Genomic DNA, 15,042 nt, shown 5'->3' with positions numbered 1-15,042 from the left:
TTGGGAGCTTGGGGGGGGGGGGGGGGGGGGTCTCATTTTCATGTTGCGCCAGGGTTTCCCCTAGTCTGGGTCATAACAAATATAGTGTAGGCAACTCTGTTCAAGTGTCATGTTGAACAATGTGGGATTCATCAGACTGTAATGCAGTAGTTCAGGACCAAATATGAAAAAAAATATGTGATAAATTTGTTTTTTTCAATGTAATGATGGAACATTTACACACTAAAATTGTGTCTTTCTCTGTCAGGTCACTCTCAGAAACCATGTGACCACTTGGCCTGTGATGACATCACTCCTGCCATACCAAGGTTGACTGTGTCACACAAAGCATTTTTATCTGGCATGTCTCAGCAGGGAGAATATTATGGTAGGTGTGACCTGATGTAAACAGACTGCCAAAATATATGGTTAACTTAATTTTCTGTTTTGTGTATAAAAAACTGAACAAAACCTTTATCAATGCAGTGAAAAAGATGCAAAAGATTTGCAAGTGCTGTTTTGTAAATGGAAACAGTTTTGGTATTTGTGTCAGACTCTCAAAACTGGCCTTTTGTTTCTAAGAATGCATCAAAACCATGAAGAAACTGGTAAACAAAAATATTTTATATTTGCTAATATTGTTATTGCTATAAAAAGAAGCCTTTTCTTATGTCAAGTTTACACAGCCACATGCAGTGGCACTTGCAGTCATGTATGTATGTATGTATGTATGTGTATATATATGTGTGTGTGTGTATTCACACACAAATACATATTCATGTATCTGTCTATTGTTGTCTTAGTATGTTATATACAGTAGACCTATTTGATTTAATGTCTTTATCAATCGTATTCCTCCCAGCTTCTGAATGTGCATTTTTTACCATTACCTGAAGCACAACTGAGGCCTCATGTCCCAGTGAGCTCTGACAAACAAGTACCACAAGTTAATAATTAATTATCAGAGATAATTATTAAAATTAATAAAATTGTTAATATGAATTAATAATGGAGCACCACCTGGAAACTGGGACCAGTGACCAGACAATGAGGTAGTCTCATAAAAGAGGTCACCTAGAATGCTAATATCTGAGGGATATCAACATTCACAGGTAAATGAAGGTTTGAGCTCAAGCTCTGACTCTCTCAATCAGCCACCTTTCACAATAAATGAGCACAATAATCACAGAGGGCTTCTCTTTAAATGTATGACAGTTTTCATTAAACAATAGCAAAGTTAACAAAGTTAGCCGATGCTTTGACCCTTTTACCTAAGCAATAATAAGTTGTGTACAGTGAAAACACATGCAAGCAGGAGCATGTGTGTATGAAAGTGTAGATGGGTAGGTGTGTCTATAAGTGTGTGTGTGTGTGTGTATTTGTGGGTAAGATGGTGGACGTGATCTCAGGAGATGAATTCCCCACGAGATTCAAGATGGTCACGCAAGAATCAAAATGCCGATGTGACCACGTAGGGAAGTCGCATCACGTGAGAACCAAATGGCGGATGTGACCGTGGCATTTCAGTTAAACAATAGCAAGATGACACCGACTGGTGGCATCTCTGCACTCACCCAGTTCAATTTATCAAACACATTTGTTTGATGGTAGATAACGAGGGGCAATAGAGGGTAGGAGAGGTGCGTGTGTTGTGTGTATGTGTGCGCGCGCACTTGTGTGGGTTAGTAACAGGGGATGGAAGAAAGAGGAGGAAACGTTGACTCTCAAGTGAAAGCAAAGCTTCCTCCGCTGCATTTACAATGAAAAGGAGGTATCCCTGTGCATGTGTAATTCCCTGCGCCGAGTTTCAAGAGACTCCCCTTACTGAGCGAGCTGAGACTTCGCCCTGTATTCACCTGAACACAATCACTAGATCTGAGAGAAAGACTGCTGCTGCAACCCAGCGCTCTCAATTTGCCTGCAGAAGGGAGAAAGGATTTCTCCAGAGAGACGAAGGACTGCCTCGTCTTTAACTTAGTTGACCCCGCTGTTTTCTCTGCAACACTCACCGAGGATCAGTTGCCGTCAAACCCACCAACAGAGCAAGAGGACGGCCCCATCAGCATCCGAGACGGACCCCAAAGACAGACTGAAACACACACCCTACCCACTTTCTGAAGCGACAAAGTAAAAGGTGCATGTGTTTTCACTAAACATAGCTGTTGTTATTGCTTAGGTAGAATTAGATTTTAGGATAGTGATTTATTGATCAAAGCATCAGCTAACTTTGTTAACTTTGCTATTGTTTAATAAACACTGTTATACATTTAAAGAGAAGTCTTCTGTGATTATTGTGCTCATTTATTGTTATCTTCCCTCAGATATAAGCATCCTAGTTGAACTCTATTATGAGACTACTTCACTGTCTGGTTATTGGTCCCGGTTTCCTGGTGGTGCCCTGTTATTATTAATTCATATTAATAATTTTATTAATTTTAATAATTAACAATTATCTCTGATAATTATTCATTGTTGCTAATAACCAGCCATGCTCCTCCCAGATCCAACAATGTAATGAAGACATTGCTACTTATCGAATTTTACACCAATACTGATCTGTGATACTGATCTAAATCTAAAAAACTGAAATATAATACAGTGATAATGTATTTATTAGAAAGTGTTTACATTGACATCATTACATCTGGTTTTCTTTTAATCAACCAAAATATTCATACAGTGGTAAAAAAAAAAAAAAAAAAAGGCAAGTGCTGATCCTGAGATATTTTGGAAGGCAGCAAACTGAGCTCAGAGCAGCTTGATACAAATGAAACCTGCACTGAATAACTCTGCTGCAACATATCAAGAAGAAAGTTAAAGATCACGATCATCATGGCTTCTCTTCAGCAGCCTCCATCATCTGTTGGTTTATCAGGAGTACTACTTTGAGCAACAGAGTCGGCATCAGTCTTTTTGTTGCTCTGTAACAGGTTCGTACTGTGGTGGCCGTCTGTAGATACAGTAGTGCTGACTAATGAAGAGGATGTCAAACACCACAGAGAACAGACCAAGACCAAACTTTGTCGGATCACCAAATATCAGCCTCCACTCGTCTGAGGAGAGATAAACATTACAGCAACAGTTAGTACAAACAACATGCTCCGTCAGTCAAATGCTGTATACGATTTAATGTGCCATGTAATTGCACCATCACCAGCAGGTGGTAAAAGTATTTTCATTTTTTCCAATTCATTTAAATCTTTATGTAAATACTATTCTCTGCATTCATTTTTAGCCATGCTAGCAATGGTGCTTTAGGAATGCATGGCAATGTTGGTCAGTATGTCAGTCCACCACTTTGGTCCAGACTGAAATATCTCATTAACAACTATTTCACTGAACCAAATGGCAATCTGATTATCTTGCCCACCTAAGTTGTGATCACTTTGCTGATGGGGGAATTTTGTCCTCAGTAGACTGTAACTTTGGAAGATACTGACTCAACTCAGACTGCTGTGACCTCATTAGCTTCAGCTGAACCTTGGAATGCATTTTTACACAGAACAAAGGTGGTGGATTTTGTCCCTCATCTCTTACAGTATAGTCCCATTCTGGGGGAATAGCCTCAGGGTCAGTATGGAGAGTAGGAATTGTTACAGTGACTAAGACCTACAGTAACAGTCAAAAGTTTGGACACACCGTCCTATTCACTTGAATGAAAATGTTTGGCCAAACTTTTGACTGGTACTGTATTTCCACAAACATATGAGCATGTCAGTATTGTATTAAGACAGACATGAAAAATCCAAACCTATCTTTTAATTTAATTGCATTTGTGGTTTGCCATCAGCTTTACAAAACATCAACTGCCATTAGTCACCCCCATTGCACCTTTGATGTGTGACTGACAGTCAACAGTTTAATTAGTAACAGTTATTACAGGAGAAATATGTACATTTGGCTTTTTTTAACCACAAAACTTATTTCAAGTGACAAAGAAAAAAGATATTTGTGTACAGCTTGAATTTCAGCAGAACTGGATCAAAACAAACAGAGCTGTTAATCAATTTAGCTCAGGAGACAGCACAGCAGCTCTGTTGTTGGAATGTTGTGAAGCTCAGCAACAGATGAACTTTTTCCAATTAAATGTGAAAAAACAAATGCTGTACACAGTGAAATATGGAGCTTGTTGGCTTTGGCTCAGGAAGTAGTCCACTATACGGAAGGTCTTCGGTTTGATCCCCAGCTCCTCCAGTCTGCATGTCAAAGTTTCCTTGGGCAAGATACTGAACCCTAAATTGCTCCCTAAGGCTATGCCATCAGTGTGTGAGTGTGAATGATTAGAAACTCCTCCTGATGAGCAGGCAGCTTGCATGACAGCCACTGCTATCAGAGTATGAATGTGTGTGTGAATGGGTGAATGTGGCATGTAGTGTAAACGCTTTAAGTGTTTGGAAGACTAGAAAGGCGCTATATAAAAGCAGCCTATTTACCATTTGTGTAATTCTTGCAATTTTGAATCAATTTGTTGTGTGATGCATCGATTCCTTCCCTATTGATACTCACAAGAAACCAAAGTTACTCACAAGAAACCAAAGTTTGTACAAACAAACTTTGGTTTCTTGTTGGGTTGAACTTGGTGAAGTTACTCTGTGGTGTTTTTGGTTGTCAGGGGGGTTGAAAATGCTGTGAAAATGCTCCTCTGTTACCTTGACACTGTAACATTTTGTGTGCCGGCATAGCAACCTACGACTTTGTTGTTTCTGCAGGCTTTCTGGTTTTATTTGCATGTTACAGTAATTGTTAAACACCCATACTGTCCTGGTGTCTCTGTCTTTAAGACAACATTATACTTTGCCTCATTTAAACCCAAAATCTACATTTTAAGGTCTTCTCTTTTTTTAGGATAGTCCTGAACACATCTACAGCCACACTACATCATTCTTTTCAAGCATCTTTTTACCACACTTATTTAGACCTACAAGCCAAATCCAGTGGAGTAGACCTGCTGACTCTGAGATTAGCGATGCAACCACAGCACCTCAATTAACATTTTGTCAAATAGAAAACCCCTTTGATTTAATTTAAATTTGTGGCCATTTTAACAACTGACTGCCCTAAATGCTACAAATGATAAAGTACAGCATTGAGTATACAATAGCATAAAGCACAATAGCTACCATTGTTGTAAGACTGTAGGATCATCTGTAGAATACTAAGGGTTCCACCAGTGAAGTCCAGCAACACGTTGCCAATACTCCACCCCTCAGTGCTCTGTCTTCTGTAGTTCATGTATGCCTGGAAACAGCAGAAAACCAGCAACACTGTAACCATCTGTCATGTTATGATACTGGACTGAATTTTGTGGAATATTATTGAGACAGACTCACTATATACAGTATGTTGAATTGATCAATCTTACAGTAAACATGGAATCAATGAAAAGGCATCACAATCTTAATCAGTGTATTTTCCATACAAAGAGTAAGAATAAAAATATAATGCAATTCAATCCAACAGTCTTATAACAGATCATTCTTTATGAAACTTAAAATTTTAGTTGTTGACACTGTCAAGAGAGGCAAGTCAAATCTGTGGTCTGTATTGAACTAACTACAATCTCAAAACATACAACTGTCCTAAATTGAACAAAGATGACAAAAGGTAGTTTTTACTGCAAGGCTATTATATTGCAATGCATTACAAGTGTGTTTCCATTTTTTGGTCCCTCTATATGTATGTGTAAAGCTTACCTGCGGCACATATTTGATCAGAGTGACTGCTAGTTTAATGTAGGAGAAATAGTAGAGGTAATCCAACCAGCTGATCTGTTTGGCTACAGCAAGAAATAAGCTGACCAAGGCAAATGTCCAGCCAATCAGCAAGAAGAACAGGGCCGTCCAGGAGACCTTCTGACCGCCTCTCTGGAAGAGAGAGGACACATACTACTTTACACACAGATAGTGAGTCATAGACATTATAATAGTTGTTGTTTTAATGTACTGGATGTCTTACTGTTGATTAATTCTATTTGATAGTAAGTATGTTGAAATCATTGTAAATTATTTTTGCTCTGAGAAAGATAGTTATTACAAGTTGTGTTTATTTCCTGTTGGTATAGTTTAAGTATACTGTGGGTAACTTATAAGACCATTTTTGGTAAAGTGCACCTCCAGGTGTTGTAGAGTAGACTTCAAATGTAAAACGGCATTGGTTGGCACTTTATGAAGGAAGGTGGTTTGATCTTTGATAGTTTCACTCAATGCAACCTTTTTGACAGTTTAAACTGCATTGAACTACATTTGTTTGGGTTAAATTATTTTGTCTTACATTCTTTTGGATTGCATTAGGTTGGATTATACTTATACAATTGCATAAAATACATTCCAATTATGTTAAAGGAAGAATATTGCTGTCTTCTTCAAGAACTGTAAGTAGAGCATCAAACTATTAATCTGACTCACAGTGGATGTGTAAGTAACTTTCCAATTTGAAATGGTGCATTGTAGAATCTTACAAAATAGAAACATGTCAAAATTATAAGTGGCAACCAAGTGAAAATACAAAAGTCGAATTTTTGGTATTACAGATATCTTCTCAGACAAACTGCCTGTGCACACATTCACGCAGAAAATGCATATTCAAGAATCAACAACTTTAATTATAGTTGTAAAGATGCATCTCAAATACAGCCTATAAGAAAATAAAACTGCGGTATTTTAAGTTGCCACAGGAATACCACACAGCTTCACAATTTTATAAATGTACCAACAATACTGTAATTGGTGATTGTTCCAATAATAAACTGCTCCAGCAGTGGGATCTACAAGAAGAAATAGAATTGGGAAGGTAGTTAAAAATTCTCTTGCAGGGAGTCTGGGTTGGGTGCCAGGGGTGAGTAATGTGTCCTCTGTAGCTTTTGTTTTTATGTGAATTGCTCACTATAAATGTTTCACTGAGAAATTTTGTTTCATTTTAATTGCTCTTTTCAACAGAGTTGCTCTCTGAGTGAGATGCAAGAAATGCCCAAATTAGGGATATATGATATGACCAAAATCACGTATCCCAATATATATGATTTCATATATTCTGGGCCATTTGGGCTCAGCATTTGATAATGATATAAGCTGAAATAATGGGGGATCCATTCCTAGGCAGCTACAGTCACTTAAGAGGCAAAATACATGAAAGTTGATTTGTGACCTTTAAGAGCTGTGTGCTATCCACTGCAAACAAAAGACATGCAAATTGTGGCTTCAGTGCTCTCCAGATTTTTTATTACGGCCCAATCTTGAAGCCGAAATGTGAAGAAAAGCCTGAAACACTGAATGCAACAGCAGAGACTGTTCCACTTGTTGTAGAAATAACTTTGCTACCAGCCTGCATCCTTAATACATCCATGGCCTGTCTGTGTCTTTTTATGTGCAGCACCATATTTATCCCCCTCCCTCTGACACTCCAAGTAAAGTTCGATTTTAGATTGCAGATGTATTCTGAATAAAGTTGAGTGAGTGACTGTATGTTTAACATTCACTCTATCAAAAACTTCTCCAGGTAAGAACCACACACCTCATATGCAGCAGCCTGGCTGATGTAGACCAAACAGAGTAGTAAAGCATGGAGACTGAAGAACACATCGTTAGCGTTTACAGGGTTAATTCCATTAGGGTTCCTCTTCAGAAACTCCTCCTGCAGGGTAGAGACACAGTAGCTTAATAAACAACAGACATGATATACAACAGTCCAGACCTTAAGTATTTGTTACATATTTTTTGTTCTTTAGATTATATCCTTCAGCAAATTTAATTTAAAATAAAATAATGGATAATACATTAAAGCACCAAGTCCCAGCTTTCATTTGAGTAGGTTTACCTCAACATTGAAAGAACTGTGTGTGAGATATAGCCCTTATAACACATAGTGCCCAAATTGCAAGGCTTCAATAGTAATTGGACAGTTGGCTACTTAATGTCTCTTGGGCAGCTGTATGTTCAACATTACTTCCCAACATACTTTCCACATGCCCCTGTGCCCTCACAGGAACATAGCCTTCCACCACCTGTTGCGTCCTATTCCTTTGTTGTAGCACCTCATGTGACTAATCCAGCAGCACAGCCTGTTTCAGTAGATTCCTTTTAATCACCAGCTTCCTTACCTGATCGCTTCCTATCCCCAGTCCCATATTGGTGTCCTCTCCCTACAAGTGGCACAAGCCCCTGCTAGTATTCTCCCTCATACTCACCCAAACAAGCTGCTGCTGGTGTTCTTCTTCCTCCTACTCAACCTTCATAAACAGCTGCCTATTATCCTCATATGCAACAGCCAGTTGCTGTTGCCTCTCTCAGTAGCCCCTGCCTAATATGTCTTGCCATGAAGGCCCTTCATTCCATCTTTTCAGCCATGATGACCATGGAGAATTTGCCATTTTAAAAATGGCACTTAATAATTCAATTACCTGAAGTTGGAAACTGCTCGTTGCCTTCCCTTTCTTGCTTGCCACCTTGCCTCAGTTCTTTCTATATTGATGTATACCTACTCAAATTAAAGCTGAGACTTGGCACTTTAATGTAGTATCCATTACTTTATTTCAAATTGAATGTGCTGAAGCACAGAGCCTGAAGAAAAAATAAAGTGTAACTGTCCAATAATTAAAATATACAGAGTGTTGCCATACATTGTTAACATACTCCACTGTGAACTGACATTGTTTATCAGACAACAATGTGAGAACATGGTCTGACTAGGAAACATTTAATTATTTATCAAAATGATCAAGTCAGATGGCATTGTCAAAAAGGACAGGAATCATGACAAATGTGTGCTTTATTTCTAATTTCACTTTTTTCTAAATATGTGGTATTAACTATGATAGTTTTTACTTCCAGCAGTTTAAGGGGCAAAATTGCCTCACCTGAAACTTAAATATCAGACCTCAATTATTCATGTCCATTTCGTCTGGATTGTAATGCAAGGCTCATAGACAATTCCTGTTCTGTAGCTGCCCATGGAAGTACAGTTGTGTTCCTAACTGATCAAAGTAGTACCCCGGTGATTTAGCATTTCACATGAGAAAGGTTCCTCCAGTAGTACTAAACTACTAGTACTTAACATGGCTGAAAGACTGACCTTGAATGAAGGATGAAGTTACCTTTATATCTGGCACCCAGAACAACCCTATATTGAAGACACTATAAGCGATGAAGCCAGTTAGGTTGAGAGCCAGGAAGTCAAAGTTGAGACCTACAACACTGAAAGCAAAGATGTTAATATCATTAATCCGAGTCAGTTCATTTTTCTCAAATTTTTGTGCATTTTTTGCACGTTGGTCCTAAGGAGACAGAAAGATATCTGGCCACTGAGTCTGAGGCCACCAGGATTCCCATGTGATCCAATTAGAATATGTAAAGCAAAAATCTAATCAAAATCACCAGAAATATATTTAGAAACCACTTATAAACACAGTTATTCACACCACAACCAAAGACTATGCAAAAATCTGCCCCATACTGGTAACAGGTATGGACCATGTGTGTTTTTTTGGTTTATTACATAAAGTTAATAAAAATTAAACAAACAAAATTAAAATTAAATTAAAAGCAGCTGTTCCAGAGGAATTTCCTTCAAAGAAAGCCTCTGTATAAACCGAAGTAAATAATCATTTGGTATTCATTTGTTACTAGAATTGTTATTCTTCATAGATGTTCAACAGTATATGGGCCTGCAGAGATGTTAAGACAAGATGGCAGGGGTGGAGGTGCGTGCAGGTGCTTGTGGCAGTGTCTGCCCTGGTATGAAACCTGAGATTTATAACGGCGGATGGAAAGGTGATAGTGGAAGATGAACTTTCTTGTCGTCAAAATGAGGACACTAAGCCACAATGAAATGTTTTGCTCGCTTCAAACAACTTCTCGTCAGAGTGGATTGAAGAGTCCATGAAGCGTCTATTTGAAGTTTGTCCAAAAACTATGCACAAAGGCCCACACAAGGATATTAGCACACACCCGGTCAAAGCAGATGGCCAACCACCTAGAGCCGGGTTCTGCTTTAAGTTTCTGCCTGTTTAAGGGGAGTTTTTCCTTACTGCTGTTGCCAAGTGCGTGCTCATAGTGGAATTGTTGGGTCTCTGTAAATTGAAGAGTACAGTCTAGACTTGCTCTATGTGAAAAGTGCCCTGAGAACTTCTGTTGTGATTTGGCACTATATAAATAAATTGAAAAATTAACAATATCAAGGCATGTTTCAAGGCTTAATGAGTGCAGAGAAAACATTCCCAGGTTTGTTTCACACTACTTGGATGAGCTTCCACCTGTTGGGTTTGACAGCATGGATGCCTCGGCGCTGCTAAGCAGACTGGAGCAGTTGAGCCAAGAAGTTTCTAGCTTGAGGAGGGCCCTGAATGTACAGACAAGTGTGATTGAGATCCTGGGGGCAGCTACTGTGACTATGGATCGCCAGATATCAGCAATAGAGAAGTACCGTGGTCTCCCTGGCTTGGACCCTGGAACCGGTGCCTTGCGGGAAGGAGAGGTGCAGGGGCTGGGCTCCACTTGCCAGGAGAAGAGGATGAAGGATGAAACAACAATGAGCACACTGCCCTGAACACAATCACGGTCCCCACAGTGCAGCATTGTTGTGAAAGAAGGACGACAACGTAAGCCGGTGCCTCAAAATGCAGTAGTGCAGCCAAAACCCTGCACTATACAAGCTCATTTGAAACGATTGAGAACAGAAGAAAATGGGGATAAGTGGTACCAGCACTGAGAATAACATTCAAATGGTTAAAACCAAGCTGGTGAGTGCATTTGTTTCTAGATTGTCCCCTAATCTTGATGCTGACACTCTACGTAATTATTTGACTGAGAAATTAAGCAATAAATCAGTTACATGCCGGAAGATTGACTTGACCCGGAACAGATTCAACTCGTTTCATGTCACTGAAGAATGTAATGAAGTTGCTGATATGTACGATCCACAACTTTGGCCAGCTAGGACTTATGTCCATTGGTACTATGAGGCTTGTAAATCAAGAGCTAATGGCAAAGGGGGCTCTGATCCACAGGCCTCACTGCCATTAGCTCTGATCTGATCTGCAGCATTCTGCGAATATACCTGTTGCCCCGCATGGGAGCCACAGCCTAGTATGTGCCCGGGCAAACGACAGAAGTAAGTAAATAAGGCATAATATGAAATTAACTAACCTTAATGAAAATCAGTGTTGTGTCATGTAATGCGTGAGGGCTGGTGTTGGCCACAGTGAAGCAGACAAATCACGCCATGTGGTTGTGGACAAGTTCTTGGAGATTTGTGATATACTGTGTGCTCAAGAGACATTCTTAGCTAAACAACACTTGGAAAGACTAAAGTCTTAACATAAAGACTTTTATGGGGCTGGTGAGTCTACTACTGACCTTAGCAGCAAAGTAGTCCAAAGCAGGATGCCAGGTGGATTTTTTTGAACATTTATACACCCTATGAGTGTTACCAAAATGAAGGTGAATATCTCAACAGATGGGCATGTGTTATGTCTTTTATTGAGGGCAATGCTTCCACCTGTATCTATGTTGCTGGAGATGCTGATGTCTCTGATGGTAATTCTTTATTTGCTAATCACTTAATGCAGTTTTGCTCTGATGTGGTGTGATCCTCTCTGGCAAGGTGCTTATGCCTGACAATAGCTATACTTATATCAGTAAAGCTTGGCACACAACTTCATGGCTTGAACACTGCATATGCACAGCTGATGCACATGACACTCAAGATGCCATGGAGATTAATTATGATCTAGCCACTACTGACCATATAACCCTTTTCTATGTTGTTAAATTTATGCAATATACCTATGTTATCATCTGTTGATAGCAACATAAGTGCAGGGAAATTAGACTGGTCTAACTTAACACAGGAGGATCTTAAAGAATAGATTTCTCAGACTGACAACTTGTTGGGATGTATTGAACTACCAAAAGATGCTAGTGTTTGTTCTGATATGAATTGCAAGAACCCGCAACATGATAATGAGGTCTGTTCTATGTATGATTCTATTCTAAGAGCTTCATCCTGAGGCTAGAAGGGCTTTTAAAGCATGGGTTGAGTCAGGTAGAAATAAACACGGACCCTTATTTGAATATAATAAATGTGCAAATGTAAATTTTAAATATACCCTTTGATTTACTAAAGAGAATGAGAAGACACTGAGGTCTGACTCACTTGAGAGAAAGTTGCAAAACAATAGTCCTAATGATTTATGGAAAGAAGTCAGAATCATGAATAATTGTAAAACATTGCTACCACTGAATATTGATGGAGTCAACTAAACATAAGACCTAAGTGTGGAATGGATCAGAGAAAATTTCTCAGTTGTGGCAGAAACATTACTATGATCTTTTCAACTGTGTTAAAAGCAATTTGTTTAGTGTGGGCAACATAGATAACAATGAGCATGTGATTGTTAACCCACAAGAACTCCAAGATGCTGTCATGAAGCTAGGAGATAGTAAGGCATCTGGTATGGATAATAGAACTGCTGAACATTTAAAACTTGCTAGTAAAAAACTCTACCCTCTGCTTGCTATTTGTTTTACTGGGTTATTAGTCCATGGTATTCTACCTGACTCTATTTTATCTGTTATACTAGTGCCTGTCGCTGGTAAACTACACAGCTCGGAGAATTACACATCTATAGCCTTAACCAGCATTCTATCCAAAGTGCTGGAGAGAACTCTACTAAATAGTACATCCTGACTTCTGACAACTAGTGCGGTTCGGTTTAAATGTAAATACAGCACTGATATGTGTATTTTTGCTTTAAAGGAGATTTTAGATAAATACAATTTTTCACAATTTTTATGTGTTTTATTGATGCCTTTAAAGTCTTTGACAATACAAACCATAAAAAACTATTTAATAAATTATATCAAAGCGGGGTTCCTAGATTTCTCCTCAGAATCCTGGTTTTCTGGTATGCTCATTAGATGATGCAAATTAAATGGGAAATTCTGTATCTGCTCTGTTACATGTGAATAATTGAGTTCGACAAGGTGGTATTTTGTCTCCTTTTCTTTTAAGATCTATATGGATGATCTGTCAATGCAGTTAAAAGGATGTGGAACAGGGTGAATGGTTGGTTATTCTCTCATTAACCACCTTATGTATGCAGATGATTTGGTGATTTTCTGTCCATGTAGTGCTGGTCAACAGTTTTTGAGGGTATGCTCACAATATGGTATAGATTTTGACATCAAATAAAATACAAATAGGAGTAATATTATGATAGTCAGAAGTAGGGCAGACAGAAAACTGTCTGGCATTTACCGCAAAGTGTTTAATGAGGCTAAATATTTGGCCCATTACATAATTAATGATTTATCAGATGATAAGGACAAGTACAGACAGTGTCGAAAGTTGTGAGCATAAGCAAATGTTAGCTCTGAAATTTAGTATGTGTTCAGTGACTGTGAAGATCTCTCTTTTTAAAGCTTTTTGTATCCCACTATATATTGCTCACCTGTGGCGTTGCTACAGAAAAGGCAGCATGCAGAGACTCACAGTGGCTTATAAACTGTGAGTATGAGGCTGCTGCTTAAAGCTCCAAGAAGCTGCAGTGCAAGCCAGATGTTCATTAATGTTGGTGTACCTACCTGCTCTGCTGTAATACGAAATATATGTAGATGTACATGCAGGTTATCTGATTCTGTTTACAGTATTATTTCAGCTTTAGCCAACCCTGAAATGAGTTCTGTCAGGTTCTCATCTAGAACATTCTAGAACCATCTAGAACGTGGAGCCATTGGCATTCTAGCCTGTCTGATAATTGTGGAACGCTTTTTGTTTTTATTGTTTGTTTTTCTTTTTTAGAGATTATTTATTCATTCATTTTGTTCTTTGTACTTCATTGTGCTATGGACCCCCCATGATTTGTGTCCTTAATAAAGTCTGAACTGAACTGAAATTTCATGGTTTTTTATGCTCAACTGACCTGCTGTTTATTAAGTAACAGGGGTTAAGCTAGCTTCACATTTAATTTGAATTAATTTTGTACTAATTAATTGTGTCTCTTTTTTAGCTATAATCAATGCCAAACTGCAGTTCTCTCCAGGAAACATCCTTGTAAATTATTAAGAATTTTTTTTAGAAATTTACAGACCCATAAAATACAGCTTTATCATTTTTACCAATTATGAACCACTGCCACATTTGATCCTCTGCATTGTGTGACTCTCAACACTTTGCGTATGTCAAACCCGTGGGAAACTACATACCTACTTATCACACAGATCAGTATGTAAAGGTGTAAGACTTTTTTGCTTTGTGTTTTTTGTTCATTAATGCAAAAGGTTCAAAAGTTAAATTTTTTAAGTAATTTTCACAATGACAATAAATTTGAGAAACATCCAGAAGTCTGTTTGAGCAAGAGCAGATTGAGTGTATGCATATGCAAAACCTAGATGAATGAAGAGAAGGGCAGATGGCAGGCAAAAACTACCTTTTCCTCCTCCAGTTTTCCAAGGCTTGTGGATAGAAGGACACCGACCAGGCCAGAAAGTAAATCCAGCCAATCACCTCACCGAGTACTGACAGGATGTTGCTATGGACAACCATAAAGCGGATCCTGACGGACAAACTGTGGGAAAGAGGATGAGGTTTACAGACAAACTGTATGTACCATCATACTTTACAATGGCACCATCATTGCACTGTCAAAAAAGGCTGTTAAGGAGTATACTCATGTAATTTCAGTATAGAGTATAGAAAATATATTGGTAATACATTATCAACCATACCCAGGTGGGTAGACCCATGCATCTCATTCTGAGCATAGTCTGCAGTTGTAGTTTGTCTGGCATTAATTCTAGTCGGTCCTATCAGTAGCCATTCAACATCCATGCACATTGCTGCTGAATGTATGAATGTAACCTGTTACGTACAGTCTGATTTGTGCTTAGAAGATTGGCCAGCACAACATGTACTGGTGTGTCTGAGAATATGGCATTTTTATTATTGAGCATGAAATTCATTAAATCTGTCCATGTGGGTCCATGAGTGGTGTACAACAGTGCATAAAAGTGGCTAAAGCTTCACTAATGCTCACTACAGAACATACATCAAAAATGTAGAGTTTCATTA

The 15,042-nt window shown here is 38.6% G+C and overlaps 1 protein-coding gene across 2 annotated transcripts in view; it reads right to left on the bottom strand.

Annotated features, from left to right (window-relative positions):
- Positions 1 to 2,573: 2,573 nt before the first annotated feature.
- The window catches only part of ctns (cystinosin, lysosomal cystine transporter), a 32,201-nt gene continuing 19,732 nt past the window's right edge, over positions 2,574 to 15,042 (bottom strand). For both annotated transcript variants that reach the window (XM_067598079.1, XM_067598080.1), the window contains exons 6-11: positions 14,402 to 14,539; positions 9,068 to 9,167; positions 7,489 to 7,608; positions 5,673 to 5,843; positions 5,100 to 5,217; positions 2,574 to 3,032 (exon numbers count right to left, since the gene is read on the bottom strand). In XM_067598079.1, coding sequence (XP_067454180.1) covers positions 2,884 to 3,032; positions 5,100 to 5,217; positions 5,673 to 5,843; positions 7,489 to 7,608; positions 9,068 to 9,167; positions 14,402 to 14,539 — 796 coding nt within the window. In that variant the 3' untranslated portion in view covers positions 2,574 to 2,883. The remainder of the gene's footprint in view (positions 3,033 to 5,099; positions 5,218 to 5,672; positions 5,844 to 7,488; positions 7,609 to 9,067; positions 9,168 to 14,401; positions 14,540 to 15,042) is intronic.

This window comes from Thunnus thynnus, chromosome 8 (assembly GCF_963924715.1).
Source record: "Thunnus thynnus chromosome 8, fThuThy2.1, whole genome shotgun sequence".
In the NCBI taxonomy this organism is placed as follows: Eukaryota; Metazoa; Chordata; class Actinopteri; order Scombriformes; family Scombridae; genus Thunnus; species Thunnus thynnus.
This window is presented reverse-complemented; position numbering and strand designations above follow the sequence as displayed.